General features: G+C 36.9%; 1 protein-coding gene across 1 annotated transcript in view; it reads right to left on the bottom strand.

Annotated features, from left to right (window-relative positions):
- The window catches only part of MSANTD4 (Myb/SANT DNA binding domain containing 4 with coiled-coils), a 39,804-nt gene extending 15,901 nt beyond the window's left edge, over positions 1–23,903 (bottom strand). Inside the window, exons 1-4 of the mRNA XM_082660799.1 lie at positions 23,866–23,903; positions 12,974–13,591; positions 10,077–12,619; positions 9,012–9,158 (exon numbers count right to left, since the gene is read on the bottom strand). Of these exons, the coding sequence (XP_082516925.1) occupies positions 12,044–12,619; positions 12,974–13,435 (1,038 nt within the window). The 5' untranslated portion in view covers positions 13,436–13,591; positions 23,866–23,903 and the 3' untranslated portion in view covers positions 9,012–9,158; positions 10,077–12,043. The remainder of the gene's footprint in view (positions 1–9,011; positions 9,159–10,076; positions 12,620–12,973; positions 13,592–23,865) is intronic.
- Positions 23,904–24,432: the final 529 nt, after the last annotated feature.

Genomic DNA, 24,432 nt, shown 5'->3' with positions numbered 1-24,432 from the left:
GAAGTTTATAGCAATTAAATCCTACCTGAAGAAATAAGAAAAATCTCAAATAAACAAACTAACCTTACACCTAAAGCAACTAGAGAAAAAAGAACAAACAAAACCCAAAGTTAGTAGAAGAAAAGAAATCATAAATATCAGAGCAGAAATAAATGAAACAGAGACAAAGAAAACAATAGCAAACATCAATGAAACTAAAAGCTGGTTCTTTGGGAAAATAAACATAATTGATAAACCTTTAGTCAGACTCATCAAGAAAAAAAGGGAGAGCACTCAAATCAATAAAATTAGAAATGAAAAAGAAGTTACAACTGACACTACAGAAATACAAAAGGTGATAAGAGACTACTACAAGCAACTATATGCCAATAAAATTGACAACCTGGAAGAAATGGACAAATTCTTAGAAAAGTACAACCTTCCAAGACTGAACCAGGAAGAAATAGAAAATATAAATAGACCAATCACAAGTAATGAAATTGAAACTACAATTAAAAATCTTCCAACAAACAAAAGTCCTGGACCAGATGGCTTCACAGGTGAATTCTATCAAACATTTAGAGAAGAGCTAACACCTATCCTCCTCATACCCTTCCAAAACACTGCTGAGGAAAATGAGCTTGGGAGTGTTCCTTCCTCTGCAATTCCTCAACAAAAAATTCCTCAACAAAATACTAGGAAACAGAATCCAATAACACATTAAAAGGATCATACACCATGATCAAGTGGGATTTATCCCAGGGATGCAAGCATTCTTCAATATATACAAATCAATCAATGTGATATACCATATTAACAAATTAAAGAATAAAAACTGTATGATCATTTCGATAGATGCAGAAAAAGCTTCAAAAGTCAACACCCATTTACGATAAAAAGAACTCTCCAGAAAATAGGCATAGAGGGAACCTACCTCAACATAATAAAGGCCATATACGACAAACCCACAGCAAACATCATTCTCAGTGTTGAAAAACTGAAAGCATTTCCTCTAAAATCAGGAATAAGACAAGGATGTCCACTCTTGCAAGTATTATTCAACATAATTTTGGAAGTCCTGCTATGGCAAACAAAGAAGAAAAAGAAAAGGAATCCAAAGAAGATCCAAAGAAGTAAAACTTCTTTTCTTTGCAGATGACATGGTACATACATAGAGAATTCTAAAGATGCCATCGAAAACTACAAGAGCTAATCAATGAGTTTGGTAAAGTTGAAGGATACAAAATTAACGCAAAGAAGTCGATTGCATTCCTATACACTTACAGTGAAATATCAGAAAGAGAAATTAAGGAAACAATTCCATTTCCATTGCAACATAAAGAATAAAATACCTAGGAATAAACCCACCTAAGGAAGTAAAAGATCTGTACTCAGAAAACTATAAGACACTGATGAAAGAAATCAAAGATGACAGAAACAGATGGAGAGATATACCATGTTCTTGGACTGGAAGAATCAATATTGTGAAAATGACTATATTACCCAAAGCAATCTGCAGATTCAATGCAATCCTTATCAAATTACTAATGACATTTTTCACAGAAGTAGAACAAAAAATTCTACAACATGTATGGAAACACAAAAGACCCTGAATAGCCAAAGCAATCTTGAGAAAGAAAAACAGAGCTGGAGGAATCAGGTTCCCTGACTTCAGACTATACTACAAAGCTACAGTAATCAAGAGTACGGTACTGACACAAAAACAGAAATATAAATCAATGGAACAGTATAGAAAGCCCAGAGATAAACCCAAGCACCGATGGTCACCTAATCTATGACAAAGGAGGCAAGGATATACAATGAAGAAAAGTCAGTCTCTTTAATAAGCGGTGCTGGGAAGACTGGACGCTACATGTAAAAGAATGAAATTAGAACATTCCCTAACATCATACACAAAAATAAACTCAAAATGGATTAAAGACCTAAATGTAAGACTGGACACTATAAAACTCTCAGAGGAAAATATAGGAAGAACACTCTTTGACATAAATCACAGCAAGTTCTTTTTTGACCCACCACCTAGAGTAATGAAAATAAAAACAAAAATAAACAAATGGGATCTATTAAACTTAAAAGCTTTTGCACAGCAAAGAAAAGCATAAATGAAATAAAAAGACAACCCTCAGAATGGGAGAAAATATTTGTAAACGAAGCAAGTGACAAAGGATTAATCTCCAAAATATACAAACAGCTCATGAAGCTCAATAATCAAAAAAGCAAACACAATAAAAAAGTGGGTGGAAGACCTAAACAGACATTTCTCCAATGAAGACACACAGATGGCCAAAGGTACATGAAAAGATGATGAACATCACTAATTATTAGAGAAATGCAGATCAAAACTACAATGAGGTATCACTTCACACCAGTCAGAATGGCCATCATCAAAAAATCTACAAACAATAAGCGCTGGAGAGGGTGTGGAGAAAAGGGAACCCTCTTGCACTGTTGGTGGGAATGTAAATTTATACAGTCATTATGGAGAACAGTATGGAGTTTCCTTAAAAAACTAAAAATAGAACTTCCATATGACCCAGCAATCCCACTACTGGGCATATACCCTGAGAAAACCATAATTCAAAAAGAGACATGTACCACAACGTTCACTGCTGCAATGTTTACAATAGCCAGGACATGGAACCAACTTAAATGTCCATCGACAGATGTATGGATAAAGAAGATGTGGCCCATATATACAATGGAATATTAGCCATAAAAAGGATCAAAACTGAGTTATTTGTAATGAGGTGGATGGACCTAGAGTCTGTCATACAGAATGAAGTAAGTCAGGAAGAAAAAAACAAATGTCGTATTTTAACGCATGTATGTGGAATCTAGAAAAATGGTACAGATGAACCTATTTGCAGGGCAGATATAGGGAATGGATGTGTGGACATGGGGGGAGGGGAGGATGAATTGGGAGATTGGGATTGACGTATGTGCACTGCCATGTATAAAACATATAGCTAGTGGGGACCTGCTGTATAGCGCAGGGAGCTCAGCTCGGTGCTCTGTGGTGACCTAGATGGATGGGATGGGGTGGGATTGGGAGAGAGTTCCCAGGAGGGTGGGGATATACGTATACATATAGTTGCTTCACTTCGTTGTACAACAGAAACTAACACAACATTGTAAAGCAACTATACCCCAATTAAAAAGAGAAAAAAATAAAACAAATAAACAGAAACAGACTCACAGATATAGAAAACGAACAGTGGTTACCAGAGGGGAGAGGGATGGGTGGAGGGGCAAAATAGGTGAGGGGCTTTAAGAGGTGCAAACTACTAGGTATAAAATAAATAAGTTACAAGGATGTAATATACAGAGCAAAGAATATAGTCAATATGTTATAATAACTCTGTATGGAGTATAGCCTATAAAAACATCAAATTACTATTATATACTATTACTATGTTGTATACCCAAAACTAAGATAATACTGTAAGTCAACTATACATCAACTTGTTAAAATGATACCAAATTTATATGATAAAATATTTCAATTTTATTCAGGGAAATTCATTTTTATATTTTTAATTATGGTAGAGAATGGTAGAAATGACTAAGTCCCCATATAGAAAAAAGCTTTTCTCTTCTGATTGTCACTCTAGGATAAAAACTGAAAAGTTCAAGTGTAAAAGCAACATGATCAAAGGAAAAGGGAAGAAAACTTCATGGAGTATTTGGAAAGAACATTGACAAACCTATTTATGTTGGTATGAGACAATCTTAGGGTAGGCAAAGAACATCTGAGGATATTACACTTAATTCAGAAGGAATCCTTGTTACAAGGAAGAAAAATGTGTAATGTCTTTAAGCTGATTTCTAAATTCTAACTGCATTCTCATATATTAATTTTATTAATATAAACACAGTGAGAGTTAGGGCATGATATTCAATGTAATACAGATGAAGAACCATGACTAAGAAACACCAACTGCCCCACATCACTCAGCTGATAAAGTGGAGCTGAGACTGGACCTATGGTCTTTCCAGAGCTCTGCTCTTCTTCCACTAGTTCACGTCCTGTTAATTCTCAGGGCATAATGAACACAGTACTTTATGAAATCTATTCTGGAAGTATCATACAGGGAGGATTAAATAGAAGCAAACTGAGAATCAGGAGACTCCTGAGATACAGACTGCAAATGCCACGATGCCAAAGACTACATGTGAGATTGAAGGAGGTTGGAATGAGCCATCAAAAGAAGAAAATACAGGACTTAACAACATGAGCAGATTGAAAAAGGCAAAGGATTAGAAGACACCACTAAAATTTCCAACCAAACAATCTGGTACAAATAATACCAACTGCATAGGGAAGATAATTTACAGATATGAGAGAAGGGAGTTAATGAATTTGATTCTGGCATATACCATGTATTTCAGAAAACAGCAAACTATACATGGTGAAATGCCATATAACAATTGAAAATACAGGTTTATAGTTCAATTCAAATGTTGGAACTGGAAATTTAGATTTGAAAGGAATTGACACCAGAGTAGATGGATTTTATATTTCAACTTATTAAAATTTTTTAAAGATGAATGGGTCACATCAGAAAATAAATGGTAAATAATAAAGGGTTTTCCCTGATAAAATTCATATCAAGAAAGTTCTTCTCAGAATATATTTATCAAAATTCAAATTTTATAATCATTGTTAATTTCTCATTTCTTCTGGTCTCAGTTCAATTCAGCATGGTCTCAATGCTTCTATCTACAGTGGTAAATTAATCTCCTGAGATTTAATCAACAACTCTTTTTTTTCCCCCAAGAAGATATGTTCTTTGGTTTTCTTCCCACTATGTTTAAGCTAAATCCTTTTTGATATGCATTGGGGAGAAATTTCAAAGTGATACCTTTGACAATTCTCATCTGGGTTTTAATTAAGGCACTGCACAAAATGCCACCTGACATGTATGTTCTAAAGGCTCAGCATGTGTCAAAAAGAAGTTAGAGGTCAAAAAATGAAACAGGTGTTTAATATTCTGGGAGCTTTAGAAGTTACAACTTCAGGTCTAAGGATAGCAACTAGAAAGCCTTGACAAAAGTTATATACAGTTGAACCTTCGAACTGCATAGGTTTGAGCTGTCCACTTATGTGCAAATTTTTTCAATAAATATACTGGAAAACTTTTTGGAGATTTGTGACAATTTGAAAAAACTCACAGATGAACTGCATAGCCTAGAAATATCAAAAACATAAGAAAAAGATATGTCATGAATGCATAAAATATACGTAGGTACTAGTCTATTTCATTATTTACTATCAAAATATACAAAAATCTATTATAAAAAATTACAATTTATCAAAACTTACACACACATAGACCATATATGGCACCATTCATAGTCCAAAGAAATGTAAACAAATGTAAAAATCCAGTATTAAATAACTGCATAAATTAACTGTAGTGTTTATTGTAACACTATAATAATTTCATAGCCACCTTTTGTTGCTATTGTGGTGAGCTCGTGTTGTATCAGCTTAAAATGCCATGTGATGCTAATCATCTCTGTATGAGCAGTTTACCTCTCCAGTAAATTGCATACCACAGTTAAAAGTGATCTCTCACAGTTCCTGTGTATTTTTTATCGTGTTTAGTGCAATACCATCAACTTTGAATAACACCATGGAACCCATACAAAATGCCACTAGTGATGCTGGAAATGCTCCCAAGAAGCAGAGAAAAGTCATAACTTTATAAGGAAAAGTTGAATTGCTTGATGTGAAGAGTAGATTAAGGTCTGCAGCTGCGATTGCCCACCATTTCAAGATAAATGAATTCCGCATAAGGACCATTGTAAAAAAGGAAAAGGAAATTCATGAAGCTGTCACTGCAGCTCCAGCAGCAGGTGTGAAAACCTTGCACTTTTGCAAAATACCTTTTTATCTCATATTGAAAATGCAGCTTTTATATGGGTTCAGGGTGGCTATAAGAAAGGCATACCTATAGGCTCTAATTTGATTCAAGAAAAAGCAAAGTCATTATATGATAATTTAAAACAAAAGGAAGGTGAAAGATCTAAAGCTGGAGAATTTAATGCCAGCACAGTTTGATAATTTTAGAAAGAGGTTTGGCTTTTTAAAAATGCCAATATAATAGGAGAAGCAGCTTCTGCTGACCAAGAGGCAGCAGACAAGTTCCCAGACACCATTAAGAAAATCATTGAGGAGAATGGATATCTGCCTGAACAGGTTTTTTATGAAGACAAAAGTGCCCTATTCTGGAAAAAAATTCCATGCAGGACATTTATTAGTAAGGAAGAGAAGTGAGCACCAGGATTTAAGGCAGGGAGGGACAGGCTAACTCTACTTTTTATGCAAATACAATTGGGTTTATAATCAGGACTGCTCTTATCTATAAAGCTGCTAACACCTGAGCCTTGAAAAGGAAAGATGAACACCAGCTGCCAGGCTTTTAGTTGTACAACAAGAAGGTCTGAACGATGAGAACCCTTTTTCTGGACTGGTTCCATAGATGCTTTGTCCCTGAAGTTAGAAAATATCTTGTCAGGAAGGGACTGTCTTTTAAAGTTATTTTGCTATTGGACAATGCCCCTGGCCACCCAGAACCCCATAAGTTCAACATCAAAGGCATCAAAGTGATCTACTTCCCCCAAAACACAACATCTCTAATTCAGCCTCTAGATCAGGGGGTCATAAGGACCTTTAAGGCTCATTACACATGGTACTCTATGGAAAGGACTATCAACACAATGGAAGAGAACCCTGACAGAACATCATGAAAGTTTGGAAGGATTACACCATTGAAGATGTCATGGTTATTTTAGAAAAAGCCGTGAAAGCCATTAAGCCTGGAACTGTAAATTCCTGTTGGAGAAAACTGTGTCCAGTTGTGTTACATGACATCACAGGACTTATGATAGAGCCAATCAAGGAAATCATAAAAGAGATTGTGGACATGACCAAAAAAGGTGGGGGGTGAGGGAAGGGTTTCAAGATATGGATCTTGGAGAGACTCAAGAGCTGATAGACACCACAACCAGAGGAATTAACAGAAGACCACTTGATGAAGATGAGTGCTTTCAAACCAGATGATGAGGAAGAGATATAACAGAAGCAGTGCCAGAAAACAAATTGACATTAGATAATCTGGTAGAAGTGTTCCAATTATGCAAGACTGCATTTGACTTCTTTTACAACATGGACCATTCTGATACGGGCACCAAAACTAAAGCAGATAGTGGAAGGTTTGGTACCATGTTAAAACATTTCTAGAGAAATGAAAAAGCAAAAAAGACAGAAATTACAATGTATTTCCATAAAGTTACACTGAGTGTGCCTGCCTCTCCTGTCTCTCCTTCTACCTCCTCCACCTCTTCTGCCTCTGCCACCACAAGATCAACTCCTTCTCTTCCTCCTCCTCCTCAGCCTACTCGAGGTGAAGACTATGAGGATGAAGGTCTTTATGATGATCCACTTCCACTTAATGAATAGTAAATAATCACTATGCTGTACTGTTAATAAACTTATCTGTTGTGTTTGTGTGTCTGCATGTGAAAATATAATAACTGTACAGCAAGAACTGTATGAGACGTTTTTGTGTCACAGTCATTATCACCTAAGTATTCACTGTGTAGAACATCATGTGCAAGACTTGTATATAAGTGGAAAGCCTATCCTTATATAGGAATAAGGTGAGTGATATTTAATATAAGATTAGTAATGTGTTAGTTTTCTTGCTATTTTATAACTTGTTTTCAAAGTATTACATTACTGTACAGTATGTCTCTCTCATAATTGGAGAAACAGTATCAGCCTATCATCACAATGATTTTTTTAAATGTAACAATGTTTCCAATACTCTATAATGAATATGACTGTATACTATATTTCATAAAAATTTTATAACGATTCATTCATTAGTGTATAGGCTAGGCTACCATAAATTAATTATATTGATTACACTAGGCTACCATAAAGCAATCATACTGCTGCTCCTTTATTATCAATGCATGAAGCATCATACCTGTAAATAAATGAATTTTTCATATTTTATTCATTTTTGATGTCTGGTGTAATACATATAACATCTACTGTGTTTTGCATCATATAACACAATATTGATGTAGATACTGCCAAGACAGACAATTCATCTTGTAAACAGACACTGTTTATGGCACTGTAAATGTGTTTTCTCTTTCTCATGATTTTCTTAATAACATTTTCTTTTCTCTAGCTTACTCCGTTGTAAGAATACAGAATGTAATACATATGCAAAATATGTGTTAACTGTTTATGTTATCAGTAAGGCTTCCAGTCAAGAATAGGTTATTAGTAGTTAAGTTTTCAGGGAGTCAAAAGTTACATGCAGATTTTCAACTGCATAGGGGGGTCAGTGCCCCTAACCCCCACATTGTTCAATGGGTCACCTGTATTTAAAAAATTAATTTATTTGGGGGGAAGTATAATGTTAAAACAAATGTAGAGCAACCCAGTGAAAACAATTTTGATTTCAAAACAAAAAAAAAGTTAAGGAGAGGTAGGAAAGGTAGCTACCAATTTAAAACAAAATATTCTGGAAGCACTATGATCTGTTTTTATTTTCAGGATATAAGTGACAAAGCATGAAGAGGTAGAAAAATGAAAAGAGGAAGCAAAGTAATAAACAATGGACAAATTAGGTAGAAAAAAGAAGTTAAGCAAAAATTCTCTTCAATCACAAAGACTATAGTGTTTATAAACAAATTTATGGCCCCTTTCTTCTTCTAAATCAGCATCCTTACAAAAGGGATGAAGGTGTTCCTCATGATCAGGATGACAATATAATTTAATGCCCATATTGGGGTATTTCTACCTAGGACAAATGCTAAACCAGATAAGCTACCAATACCACTGGTATAATCAGGAGTATCCCAGGCAAACCAAAATGACTGTGTAGTAGATTATGAGAATGAACACAATTCCTCACCCCTCTCTGTATCCCCATTTTTTGCAAAGACTTTACAGCTCCTCATATCAAGAGGTGGACTCGATTCCCCACCTGTCAACTCTGGTCTGACCCGATGATTTGTTTTTGGCCAGTATCGTGCAGCAGAAGTGAAGTGCCAGTCCTGAGCCTTGACCTCAAGACACTTTGAGAATCACTTCTTTCGCTCTTGAACTCCTGCCATCGCCATTAAAACAAATCCTGTTAAAGGATTAAACACCATCAGGAGAGCTAAGACAACCCTCCACCCCAAACCAATATCCAGTTAACACCCCCAGAAGCTGAACAGCCTAGCTAACCTGCAGCTGACCATGAGAACCCAGCCAAGATCAGAACCACCCAACTGAGCTCAGCCTAATTGCCTCTAAAATCATAAGCAACATGAGCCACTGTTTTGGAGTGGTTTGTTACACAGAAATAACCAAAATGACTCACTCCCAGTGTGCCTACCACTTCAGAAATGCAGCAATGAAGTTTCCTACTATAGTGACCCAACCCAATCCATCTATACCTGGGGCAGGGTTAAGAAACCCAAGGCTCCTCAACCAAAGCCCTGGAAGATATTAAGCTGATGCTTTTTTTTTTAAGTCTCTTACTTATAGTAACCAAGAATGCTCCATCCATAAATAATATTGGCTATCTTCAATGCTTACTTCTAGGAAATTAACATCTATTGATCTTAAATGTAACATTAATATCAACTTGCCTTTAAAATAGCCTATTTTAAAATAGCCTATAGTTTCAATACCATTTTATTAACAAAAAAAGAACTATGAAGCATAGGCAGAGCAGATATCATTACACTCATTTTACACGAGGAAATCAAATCACAGAGTAAATTAAATGACTTTCACAAGTAGCAAGTGACCAAGCTACAATACTTATAATTACACCTACAAACTTTCAATACTCCTGCTCCTTAGAGCTCTTATGCTAAAATCTTGGGTCAGTATTGGCATATCATTTTTCAAGTATTCTGAGGCACTATTTCCTTTCTTATAAAAGTAGGGCTAACATGACTTAGCTCAGGATTGTTTTGAGAAACAAATAAAATAATGTATAAAAAAGCACATAGCACAATGTCTAACACAAATGTTTAGGCCCCTTTCCCCCACTCACCATGATAAAGCTCTTTTCCAGGCTTCACAACCTCAACCCTCATCACTGAGCATCACTTGAAATGATAAACGTTCACATAGTTAGTATAGGCAAATTTTATTTTTATGGTAGAAGCATTTATTTCAGTTATAGAAAAATAACACTATTTCAAAGTCAAGGTAACTAAGAAGAAGTATATTTTTTCCTTATATACCCATACTCAAATGTCACATATGGTTTCAAGACATTCTTAAATTAACAAGGACCAAATGCAGAATCAAGGTAGTACCTGTCAATAGAAGAGATATACTAAGGCTACATATCAGCTCTGGAAATGGGAAAATACAAAGTGATCTCGTGCAGTGATTCTCAACTTTAGTGTGCATTAGAATCACCTGGATTGTGGAAGAAGTACCTTCAGGGGACTGAAGGCAAATCACCAAATTAAGCAAGCCCTTGGTCTCAGAATAAATACCAAAGGGACTAAAGATACATACTTTGTTGCACAGGGAGGAGCAAAGACAAAATACATCATGATATATGAAATTAGCCATTTACACACTGTATGACTTCTAAGCCTCAGATTCAGGAATAATAATAGATACTACTCTCAGTTTTCTACAGATTAGGTCAGGTAGTGTGCAGTGATTCCCTAATTCAAAACACACAGCTACTATCATTATTTCATCACCATCATCATTACTATTGGATACAAGGACATTCTCCCCCCACCCCCACTCCCAGTTCCAAATAGCTATTATCTATTTTAAAAATCAAATTACCACTTACCGAGTTCAAGCTCATTGACTACGGGTACCATTTTTAAATTGGTAACATTTTTACTAGCTTCAACCACTTACATTAAGATTTCAGTACATGTCTGAAATGAAAATTTTTGTCTAAACTAAGACAATGAAGTCAAAGAAGAAAGGGTAACTAACTAAAGCTTAAAAAGTGTGCGTGGTATCTAAAGCATCAATAGCTAGACGAATGAACTGCTTTTCAAAGTGACCCACTTTAGACAATCTCTGATGTTCCCTACATTGTTTTCTGACTCACGTTATTTACAGATGGAAACATATGAATAAAATACCTATAATCTTCATAACTTTCTATATTCAATATACTACACAGTAATGTTTCATAGTTAAAGTTCTGGGCCATTTAAGTAACTCCCACATAAATATCTGAGGTTTTAATATTCTGAAACTGAAACAAAGCTGAAGAGGTGCTCAGTCAGGCTAGGACAGGGTTTCTCAACCTCAGCAATGTTGATATTTTGGGTTGGATCATCCTTTTTTGTGGGGGGCTGTCCTGTGCATTGCAGGATGTAGGCATCCCTGGTCTCTCCTTATTACATGCCAGTAGCAACATGCCCCACTGCCCAGTTTTGACAACCAAAAATGTCTCCAGACACTGCCAAGTATCTTTTGGGAGCCAAAGTCACCCCCAGTTGAGAACTATTGAGCTAGAATTTTACAGACCTAATTGTAAACTCTGAGTGCACAGATTAGACAAGACTATGTAATTTTACTAATTTAAAGAGTATAGCACAATAGTTTTTGCTATACTGTTTATGCAAGGGCACATAGTTTTTATACAATATACTACTTAAGCATATAATTACCCACAAATAACTATCTTTTTCCTATTGAAAACACCAATTTTTTTTTTTTTTTTTTTTGCGGTACGCAGGCCTCTCACTGTTGTGGCCTCTCCCGTTGTGGAGCACAGGCTCCGGACGCGCAGGATCAGCGGCCATGGCTCACGGGCCCAGCCGCTCCGCAGCATGTGGGATCTTCCCGGACCGGGGCACAAACCCGTGTCCCCTGCATCGGCAGGTGGACTCTCAACCACTGCGCCACCAGGGAAGCCCTGAAAATACTAATACTAAACAGGAAAAAAAAAATACAGCTAATCCTGCTACCGTTTTTATATTATCTAAGCCTATGGTTTACAAACGATTGATAAATGGAGATCTAGATAGATCACTGCAAGTGTCCTTCCTTCTGCATTCGTAGTCTCTCTTTCTCTACTTGTAAGCGCTCCTTTTCAATCTGCAGCTTCTCTGATTCAAATTTTAAAAACTGCAGCCTATCTTTTTCTAGTTGCAAGCGTTCTCTCTCAAGTTTTAACTTCTCTGTTTCTATATCCTGTGGTTGATATACGGACTTTTCTCCTTGACCAAGTTCATTTTCCAAAGATGGTTTCTCTGAGGTGACTATCTGTAACCTCAACCTCTCTCTTTCAATCTGCAGCCGCTCCTTCTCCAGCTGAAGCCGCTCATGCTCCATGTCTAACTGTCGCAGCCTCTCTTTCTCAATCTGTAGGCGTTCCTTCTCTACCTGCAGTCTTTCAGCCTCAATATCAAGCCGTCGTTTTTCCAATTCTAGTTTCTGTTTCTCTATGTTTACAAGCAAATGGGGCTCATCATATGCAGACCTAGATGGTGTTGAATTCAGAGTAAAAAACTCATCAATGTGGGGGAAATCAGGAAGTTCACTTTCCCTCCTGGAATCCGGTATGACTGATGACAACATTTCTTCTTCCTCTTCAATCTCAAACTAAAAGAGAAAAGTAGTTCTCAGTATTTATTTATACTTCATGGTTGTTAATTCGTCTAAGAATTTCTTAAAAGCTTTCTGTATTGTTTGAGCACACAAAACCATTTACTTTGAATTTTGAAAAATATTTACTATTACCTGACATCATTAACATATATAATTAAGAGAAGTATATTTAGGTGAAAAGAAAGAGATTGATGATATTAAGATGGAAAAAAATGGAATGACTTTGTTATGTACTATTTTTAAGTTAGCTTGAAAATCTGGGAATTTCTTAACTGTTCCTGGTCTATAATAAACTTTCATATCAGAAATGGAGAAATAAAAAGAGGGTTCACACAGGCTAATACTTACTTCAGGACTCTGTGGATCTCTTTCTTCCTCTTCCACTTTGACCTCAGTTAAGGATCCACCTGCATCCCTGAAATCTGCCACATTTTGCCAATCAAAATTTGTATCATTTCGGAATCCAATCTTTTCATCTATCTCTTCAGTGAGAGAATCATCTAAATCGGATGTGGGAAGGGGAAACCCCGAACCAACTAGCTTAATGTTCGCCTTCATCCTCTTTCTCTTCATAAGTGCTCGCCAGTCAAGGTACCTCCTTTTCACTTCTGTCCCTGTTCTCTGTTCTCCTTCTCCTACAGCATTCACACACTGTGCAATCTCCTCCCAAGCCATCCGCTTCATCACATTAATTGTTGTATTGAGCTGCTTGGAAAAAATGACTTCTTTCCTTTTTGTAATTTCTTTCAAAAGGGTCTGAGTTTCTTGTACACTGAAATTGCTTTTCCTTTTCCTTTTCAATTGCTTCATTTTCTAACTTAAATGCAGTTTTTACAGTAAGAAAAGATGTAAAAAGAATTCTGAGGAATGCTACGAAGTACAGAAATCAAGGACAATTCCTTGTTAGTACTTTGTTTAAATCAGAGTTTTCCATTCATCCAATAGCACAGGCAGGATGGATGATTCCTAAAGAGAAAAAAGTAAAAATCAATCAACCTGCAACTTCTGCAATGTACTTCAACCCAATAAGCTATATAATTAAAAAAACAAAAGACCTCTAAACATGGCTCAAAACTGACTATATTTGTGTCTCTGCCAGCATTACCACAGTCCAAGATACCGTTTTCTCTCACCTAGGCTGCTGTAATGGTTCCGAACTAATTGACAGTATTCACTCTTGACTTGCTCCCTACTTCTACTCTACTCTCCCAAATTCATCCTTTCTACTCTAACTACAAAGGCCTCTTTCAGTCACCCATTCTTGTCAGTCCCTTTCCCAGTTTAGGGCTTCTGCACACGCTGTTCCCTCTGCCTAGGAAATGGATTGTTCCCTGCCTAGCCTACTTAATTCCTCCTCATCCTTCAACTTGCAGATTAGACATCTGCTCCTCAGTGATGCCTTTGCTGACAAGTCAAATTACTCCTTGTCTTCATCTAAATGTTACACTTGTGCTAACATACAACTAAGAATGTCTCTCCTATTTCAACAGAAGTTTCATGAGGACAGCAACATTTCTACTCACCATCACGTCCCCAGAGTCTAGCAGAGATCCTGGCATATGGCAGGCATACTTTTTGAATGAATAAATGAGTCAACCTGCCAAAATGACCATTAGTTTGGGATGTCAAAAAGCAAAAAAATTTAGACTCTGAAAGAGGGTGTACCTGAAACTTGCTAGAAAGGTAAACTTTTCAGGCCCCACCCCAGACCATTTGAATAAGGAACTCTGGGGGCAAGATCCAGCAATGTGTGTTTCAATAAGTCTTCCAGATGATTCTAATACATGCTAAAGTTTGAAAACCATGGGGCTGACTCACACCAGTGAAACAAATGCTTCACACACCTGATTCTCTTACAGACTCTGATTTCGAGTCTTATAAATAGTGCATCTGTTTGGTGGAATCTAAAGCACATCCAAGTCCTCAATACAATAGCTGAGAAATGTAGTTTTTCTGCTATCTAGCCTTTGCATTATGGGAAGGCACACTAGCAAACTGGAAAAGATGTTGAATGGGTCTTTTTCTGGGAAAAGAGATTTTTAAAAGTATGTAATGGGGACAAGGGCTCAGAAAGAGTAAGGGATATATAAACAAACCATGGTTTATGACTTCTAATTCACATACTGATCACTGCTACAGAGCCGATTTTTTTCCCTTGCTTACAAAATGAGAGGGTTGGGATGAGGCTGTTAAGGTCCACATTTCCTGCCAATACAAAGAAAAAAATACCAAATATCCATTAAGTTCCATGTCCTGTCATTTAATCCCCACCACAGCACTGAATGCGAGATACCATCATTTGCATTTGTATTTATACGACAAGATTCAGGCAAACTGAATAATTTGCACATTACATGGCTAGTTAAATGACCGAACTTGGATATAAATTCAGGCTCCCTTAGGCCACATCTCCTTCCACTTTATTAGCAGCTTGCGATAGCTAAATCTTAGAAATGTGTTGCTAAGTTTTGAGATGCCTTTTAGTAGAAAATTTTCAAAAAGAACAGATCCTTATCTATGTGGAAGGTTTGGATAAAGTTCTGTATATAGGCAGAAAAACCCTCCGAAGTTTCAACCAGTTATGTTTCACTCTACCATGGTTTCTTCTCTTAAAAACTTTAATATCTGCCAGTTTAAAATTTTTATTAGAGTGAAAAATTTTTCCCTTGTAATTAAAAATATAAATAGTATTTTCTACTGAAGCAAAAATACAGCAACTGAGTAAGGCTAACTAAATTTAATCAGAAAATGCACTAATCTTTTCTATCACTGTTTGAGCCTCTTCTCTCTAGGACTTAAAAGTGGATGCAAATCCCTTATTTCTAAACTCTAATAAAAAGGTAATTTTTATTAAGATTTCACTAAACTTCTATGCATTTTTTCCTTTTCAAGTTTCCAGTAATCTTTTTCAACTGTGTATCTAATAACATCACCAAAAACATACCCACCACTATGTCATTTTGTTTCTAACCTCTGATGTAGAATAACCATCTCCTGAACTGCCACTTGCTGCTGAAATGGAGACTAGAGAGAACTAAAAGTTCAAAAGAGTAGAAAATAAACTCTCAAGAAATCATTGTCAATTTCATACATCCACAAAAAGGGCAAAGCATGCAAAAACAAAAAAAGATTGCAGCAAACTATGCCTAAAGCAGACTTCCAAAATTTCTTGAGACATTTAATAATAAAATTGAAATCCACTAAATAAGAATGTATCATCAGCGGCAGCACTTTTGATCTTGCCCTAGGCAAATCCTGCCTTTATAGTCAAATATAAGCCTCTTGTCACTAGAATATAAGGAAACATATTCATACAAAAACCATAATTCAAAAAGAGACATGTACCACAATGTTCACTGCAGCACTATTTACAATAACCAGGACATGGAAGCAACGTAAGTGTCCATCAACAGATAAATGGATAAAGAAGATGTGGCACATATATACAATAGAATATTACTCAGCCATAAAAAGAAACAAAATTGAGTTATTTGTAGCGAGGTGGATGGACCTAGAGTCCGTCATACAGAGTGAAGTAAGTCAGAAAGAGAAAAACAAATACCGTATGCTAACACATATCTGTGGAATCTAAAAAAAAAAAAAAAAATAGTACTGATGAACCTAGTGGCAGGGCGGGAATAAAGACACAGACATAGAGAATGGACTTGAGGACATGGGGCAGGAGGGGGAAGCTGGGGTGAAGTGAGAGTAGCATCGACATATATACACTACCGAATGTAAAATAGTTAGCTAGTGGGAAGCAGCAGCATAGCACAGGGAGATCAGCTCAGTGCTTTGCAATGACCTAGAGGGGTGGGTGGGATAGGGAGGATGGGAGGGAGGCTCAAGAGGGAGGGGATATGGGGACATATGTACACATATGGCTGATTCACTTTGTTGTACAACAGAAACTAACACAGTATTGTGAAGCAATTATACTCCAATAAAGATCTATTAAAAAAATATATCATCAAAAGAGGTAGTGTAGTGTAATGGTTATGAGCACACGTTCTGCAGTCAGACTGCCTGGGTTAGAATCCTGACTCTGCCACTTCCTAGCTGTGTGGCCTAATTTAAATTCCCTATGTGCAATTCCACTTGTAAAATAATATTATTACTTCATAGAGATACTGTAAGGATTAAAGGTTTTAGTAAAATATGGAATAGTTCCTGGAACACAGTTAACAAATTAGGTTTACTACTATTGCACGAAAGGCAAATCTTTAAATAATTTTGACATAGGAAACAGAAAGGCCACAATAATATTGGTATTGTTCTAGTTCGTAGGTCAAGTGGTAGGTCTGTGGGTCTTTATCATTATGCTTTATAACATTAGTGGTATATTGGAGCCTGCTGATGTGAGCTGGCAAAGGTCATTGTGCACATCTCTTCCCAACTCCACATTCAGTAATGTCATATTTGGAAATAGAAACTGGCCAAGATGGCAGTATTTATAACATAGAACTGGATAAATGTTACAAACTAGAACATTTTTCTTTTGAGTGGTCAGGGAGTTAGTTTACTAGCACACTTAAAGCTACATGATTTTTGCATATTTCAAATATTACCTAATAAAAATTAAGAAAATGCAATGTTTTAACATCTGATCCCACAACAGTTTAGTGAACATTCTAGAAGACTTGTAATTTTAGAGGATCACATTTAATTAGCACTGACCTAACATTCCTTATGTAATTCAAGTTATCAATTGGGCTGGGCAAGTATTCTGCTTTTCTCTAGAGGCAACTGAAGAATACTCATGAAATACTATATTTATAAGCAACACAAAAAAGGAACTGAACCTAACTGATTTACACATTATTAAACCAGCCCAAATATACTTCTCTTTAGTACCTATGTTGTGGTTGTGGCATATTTCAAGGAATTACTGCAGTCAAACTTGACTTTCTCCTTCCTCTACCATTTGCTCCACCCCTATGAGGAGCTGGAAGATGGTAGCCCACCTGCTCCAAAGGCAGTATCCTGAACACATAACACTGTGCCTAACAAACAGAAGGAGGTAAAAATACAACTTAAAATAAGGCAGTGATTGAGGGATGGGAAAGAGAGCAGAAAATGAAATGGAAAATAACTCAAGTAAGGTCAGCTAGCAAAACTGAAACTGCTATGGGCAAAGCATTATGTTTAAAAGGAAAAGGCAGCTCAAGTCAATATAGGCAAGAAGCAGTTTGTGAGATTAAGTGAAGACTTTAGATAAACTACCTACCCTATAACTATGCCAAAGAATATAACAGTTAACAAGTTATACAAAATTCTGAAAGGAAATTTTAAATAAATAGGCTATGTTACTACTTAGGCAGCATGAACCAATGATGAGCAGGTTATCAAAGACATATTTAAAAAATGAAATCAGCAGGTTAGATGTCCTTAAAAATAGAACAGATTGCTAAAGTTACATCAAATTCCATATCAAATTACTTACAATGCATTAAGGAAGACTTTTTGTTTCCAAAAGATACAGAATGTTTCAGACCATTTAAATAGCTTCTTGAACCATTTAAAAAGCACTGTCATATTTAAAAGGTAGAAGCATGGTAAAAATATAAATATTCATCAATAAGGGATTAGATGAATAAGCTATACTACAGCTACATAATGGAATATGATGCCCAATTAAAGTATGAATATGGCTTAGCACAACATTTTACTATGTTAATGCAAGCCAACAAAACCAGAAAAGGAATGTGTACATATGTCTATGTGTGTGTACATACTCACAGAAGCTCAGTTTTCAACTTAGGAACATTTATAGACAGAACATGCTATGCTCTACAACAGGTTCACTCACTCTGTCCACCACCAACCACCAGTTCTAGGGATCATGTATACAGTCGTTTGTCTCAATCACAGAGCTGTTTGTTTGCCTAGAGCACATCTGTTTCATTTTACTTTGAGGTGATTAACATTATATTAAAAATATATTTATGAGGAATTTTTATTACAGAAAAATATACTTTTTAAAGTTCCATAAACCCAATACCCACAGATCTCTGTTGACTTAAAAAAAAAAAAAAACAGTAAAATACATAGGTATGGTTAGAGAACCTAAATAAAGCAACAAAATTAAGTGAAAATCTCTCTCCACCACCAGTGTAATTGATATTAATAATTTCTTGAGATGTTTTCCAGAAAATCATATGAATATAAAAGTACAGATGTATTTATGAAACATTATATATTACACATATTACATGAATGCATATTAATTCCATTCATTAATTTAAAAAGCAGTGACTGGGCTTCCCTGGTGGCGCAGTGGTTGAGAGTCCGCCTGCCGATGCAGGGGACACGGGTTCATGCCCCGGTCCAGGAAGATCCCACATGCCACAGAGCGGCTGGGCCCATGAGCCATGGCCACTGAGCCTGAGCATCCGGAGCCCGTGCTCCGCAACGCAAGAGGCCACAACAGTGAGAGGCCTGCGTACCACCAAAAAAAAAAAGAAAAGCAGTGACTGTTGAAGATGTTAAATTATAAGAAAATGAAAGGAAAATTGAAAACAGAAAAATGAGATGTATATGAATGATTCTAAAGGACAAATGAAGAGACAAAGAGGAAATCATGAATGTAAAAACTTACCACCCTCTACAATGAAAAATAATCAACAAAAAATGAAGAAAAATTATGAAATTGAAAAAATTCTAAAGATGTTGTCTCTCAAACCTTACGTATTTGAATCATCTGGAGCGCTTATTAAAATGAGATTCTGATTCAGTAGGTCTGGAGTGGGACCAGTGATTCTACATTTCTGACAGATTCCCAAATGATGCCGATGTTGCTGGTCCTTGGACTACACCAACAGAAATAGGGATCCACACATGTAATTTAAAATCTTCTAGTGGCCTCAGAAAAGCAAAAATGAAACAAAACCAAAAAAATTGTAGAATTAATTTTAACATATTTAACCCCGTAAGTTCAATATATTATCTTTCCAATATATGGTCGATGTAAAAATGATTAATGAGGGAGTTTCCATTCTTGTTTTGCTACTAAGTCTTTGAATCCAGTGTATATTTTACAATTAGAGCACATCTCATTTTGTACTAAACACATTCTAAGAACTCAATAGCATATATTAGTACAGATCTACAGCACATCAAAATCACCTAGGGAGCTTTTAAAAAATACTTATAACCAGTCCCTATCTCTGAGCAATTAAAACAATCTTAAAATACTGCTAGGCATTGGGAGTTTAAAAAGTGCTCTAGCAGATATTAAGCATTCTCAACACATACACACACACAGAGTTAACTATGTGAGATGATGGATGTGTTAATTATCTCTATCTTGGTAATCATTCCATAATGTATTATGTATATCGATCATCATGCTGTATATTTTAAACATATACAATTATATTTACCAATTATTCTTCAATAAAGTTAAAAAAATCTTCTCCAGGTGATTCTCATTTGCAGCCAGGATTGAGAAGCACCCCGCTAGAGAATCAGTGTTAAAAGTCGACTTGCTCAAATGTGTACTGAGAGGCAAGATGGAGTGCAAATGTTGTAGCTGCTAAGAAATTTCCCTTCAGAGATCATTAAGGCTTCATCTGCCACAAGACTTGCAACAACAGACAAAGCTGGACTCTTTTTGGAAAAATATGCCCAGGAGAAAGTCATGTTAGGTGGAAGAGGAATATGTCTAATTGTAAGAACCAATTCACACTCCTACGTGTTGGGAATACATCAAAGGAATACAAGCTAAGTCAATTTAGACTTAAGTAGAAATGGACTGCTCTCGTTAGAGAACCAAACTTTCTTTTAAGTCTTTAGACAGCTACCCATATCTTTATTAGAATTAGCATTGAACTAGGAGTATACATTGGAAACATCCATTAAGACTGAGCGATTAAGACACAATGCTTCATTCAACAAATATGTATTGAGTGCTTAAAACCTTTCAAAGGCTTTGTACACATTTCGGAGGTAAATTTACTCTCCCTAGTCTTTCTCTCTCTCTCCCTATTACAAACCCTGAGTCCTACCTATATATATTCGTATCTACCTTTGCCAATTTTATCACCTCCAATACTAACCCCAAACATACTTTCCCAACCCACCCTCTCCAATACACGTCAGTATGGGCACACACAGTATGTCATTCTGAAATTCCTCTAAATTCTAGACCAGTGCTGTCCCATACAAATATGACAGTCACATATATAATTTTAAATCCTCTAGTAGCCACATTAAAAAAAGTAAAGAAAAACAGGTAAAAATTAATTACGATATATTTTATTTAAACTAATATACCAAAATATTATTACTTCAATATTTAAACAATATAAAAACAATCGAGACATTTTACATTCTTTTTTTCTACTAAGTCTCCAAAATCCAGTGAGTATTTTGGACTAGCCATACTTCAAGTGCTCAATAGCAATATATGCCTATTGGCTACTGTATTGGACAGCCCAGTTCTAGCTTTCATGATCCCTACCTTAGGACTATCATACATGTATTCCTTTGGCACATGCTCCCAATTCCCATGGTCTTTGCTCTTTTATCTGGCCAGTGACTATTCATCCTCAGCACCTTCATTGTTCCATTAATCTAAATCTAATGTCCCTGCTACATGCTTCCACTATCAGGCTATATTATAATTACTTACTTTACATTAGGCGCAATAAGGGATCAAAGATGAATATATTATTTCTATCAAATAATTTATAATTTAGTAAAACATATACGCATAAAATTTACATGAAAAAATTTTAATGGAGACTGTAAATGTCAAGTTTGAATACGGACTACCTAGGCTTATATATTAATTCCACCACTTAGAAGCTCTGTGATCTTAAGCAAATTACTTAACCTTTTAAACTTATTTCCTAATTTATAAATGGGAAAAATAGAATAATACTCACGATGTTTTGAGGATTAAATGAGATAATCCAGTCAAGAAGCTTATAATATGTAGGATATAATAAGCCCTTAACAAATACCAGCTATTATCCATTTCCTAGTATAGTCTAGACATAGTAAGTGAATATTTCTTTACTCAATGAATAATGTGAATGTAAGAAAAGTGCAACAAGAGAAGTTATTAACAAAATACCCTGGGTGCTCAGAAGGAGAAATCTTTGGTGGGATCAAGGGAGGTTGTGAAAAGGAATTAGCACTTGATTTGGGTCTTAAAAAACAAATATAATAATGAGGGGCAGTAATAAATGGCAGAAGTATCAGGAATCAAAGTTGGATAGCTAGGCTGGGGCCAAATGTCAGCAAATCTTTAATGTTGGCTTGTAAGAACTTATTCTTTGCTAAAAAACTTACTATAAGAGGCAAATATATCAGTGAAAATTCACATATTTTTGAAATTCAAGCAACATACCTTTTATATGGAGGCAATGTTACTGTAATAATATACAAACTATAACATGCAAAATACAAGTGCATAATAATAAACAGTGACTGCAGTTGTCAAGAGAATCCTAATTTAGGCAGAAACCCATAATCAGATTTTGCTGCTCTTAGAGTCTGAGATCAATTTTGTAATGATAAAAATAACAATCCTTCTAAAACTATGCTTGAGTCAATACACTCTTAAAATTTTGGCAGCAGTTGCTTTTATGTGCATATCCTGTTTCCACCCCCCAACAATTTGTAACTCCATATCTCTATCCTACAAAAGTGGTATCCCTTTGTCCCTGACTGTTCTATGCTAAACTGATGAACTATTTCATTGACAAAGTGCACTTTATTTTTTAATTTTTTTAAATGTTTGGCCGGGAGGCACGGCTTGCGGAGTTCCCTGACCAGGGAATCTTGGGTCACAGCAGTAAAAGCGCGGAACCCTAACCACTAGACTATCAGGGAACTCAACAAAATGCACTTTAACACACATTTTTTAGCTCACTGAAATTGACAACAATATGTATCTTAGATTTCCAGTCAGTCATGGCTTAAGTGTGTGAAAATCTTTGACATCTGATTAGTGTTAAGACAGTACCCAAATCAAAGCAAACGAGTTGAAATTTGGTAGCTATGCTTGCATGAAAAGAAACTAAGCTATGTTTCCAGGAATTCCTTTTTTCTCTCTTCTCCTTTACATTTTGGTACTCATGTAACAGCTTAGATTTTCATCATCCATTACCCAATAATTTACTCAAATATTTATCAAACTCCTACTATGTAGCAGGCACATATTCTTGGTGCTGGGGCTAAACACCTCACAAAATATGAAAAGATGCCATTTTAGATGTCAAACACTATCCCTTTCATATTGGTTTTCTTCCCTATCTTTACAAAAGGGAATTTAGTAGTTGCAACCTCTAAAAATTCTTAGTTCTTCCATGCCCAATCACAGAGAACAGCCATTTTCCTGAAATCCCATTTCACAATAATTCTTTCCTGGTTGGAAATAGGTATAAGTAGTTCACTTAGGTAATCCTTGTGAAGATGGTGTACCACCAATGGCATATTATACCTGGGCAATTTTTTTCAAGGACTAATACTTAAGAATGAAGTTCCTAAATATTGCATGATAAGACAGAAGTAAGAGGTCTGAGTTAAATCAGGCAGTAAATTCTGGGTCCAAAATTTTTTTTTGGTAAACTCATTAGGCTGTTCAAGAAGAAAAACATCACAAAATCTACAAACTTCCCCCAACCCCCACCCCAATCCTCTTGGAAGTGTGCTCCCCACCTCCCACCAACCCCGCACCCCACAGTCGCCACCATATTCTTATAGGAAATTAACCTTCCTGCCGAATAGGACGCTCTTCTCTATAAGCTGTGATAGGTAAATGATTAAAGTTTACTTAAGTGTTGCCGGTTATCATATTAATAAAATACCTCTCACTCCCCACCTCTTCCTTTGGAGCAGCTCCCCTTGGGAGAATCCAGGAAGGCTGAATTCCTGGGAGGTCAGTCAGTAGTAGGGGGCGCGCCCATGACTCTGCCACAGAGCAATGGCTGCACCTGGTAGGATGTGGGGCAAACTGGAAGAGTCCCCGCTCCGCGTATTAAATTAGAGTCGCGACTGGGCGGCCGAAAAACCTTCGCAGCCTTGTTTCAGCGGCTTGGGCCCTCCCTACCCTCCCAGGTCAGGCGGCAGCTGCGACTGGTATTTCTCCTGAACGTCGTAGTCTGCTACGCCGCAGGGCCAGGTCCAGAGCCGGCAGCGGGGGGGCAGCTACCTGACGCTGCCACGCTAGCAACCACCGGCCGCGGAGCCTCCACTTCCCTAGCAACCTCCTCCACAACGCAACAGCTCACCTACGACGCTGGCGGAACCTCCCCACGCTCGCCTCTGGGGTGTGTGGGGGTGGGGTGGCAAAAAGACGCTTCATTAATTCCCCGCCCACTGACTTCGCCCGCCTCCTGCCGCTAAGCCATTGGCTGGCGCGGCTGCCGCTCGTTTAACGAGGTTCGTCCATTGGCCCGGAGGATACTGCCATTCTGGCAGAGGGCCCGCCCTAGGTGTTCCTCACAAAGGAACGCGAGTCCCAAACCGTTCCGGGTTAGTGCCCTGGAATTCCGCCCCCTTGTGAGTCATGGCCTCCCGTTCAAGCTCAGTCTTTGGCGCACGGCTCTGTCAATCAAGAGCTCTAGGAAAGGATTGGCCCCTAGCAATCAGCCCGCAGCCTGTTCAACAAGATTGGGACACAGGTTGCTCCGTCCCCAAACTCTACTCCTATCCTGACCCTTACCTGTTAAAAGGGCAAAGAGGAGGTGGGATCCTTGCGTTGCCCCAGCTGGTTCCTAGTCCAGCATCACCTTCTGCTCAGACAACTGTGACCTAGTTTGGCCTCAAAATCATTCCTCTGAGACTGCCCCTGGCAA

Source organism: Grampus griseus (genome assembly GCF_964374135.1).
Source record: "Grampus griseus genome assembly, chromosome: 8".
In the NCBI taxonomy this organism is placed as follows: Eukaryota; Metazoa; Chordata; class Mammalia; order Artiodactyla; family Delphinidae; genus Grampus; species Grampus griseus.
This window is presented reverse-complemented; position numbering and strand designations above follow the sequence as displayed.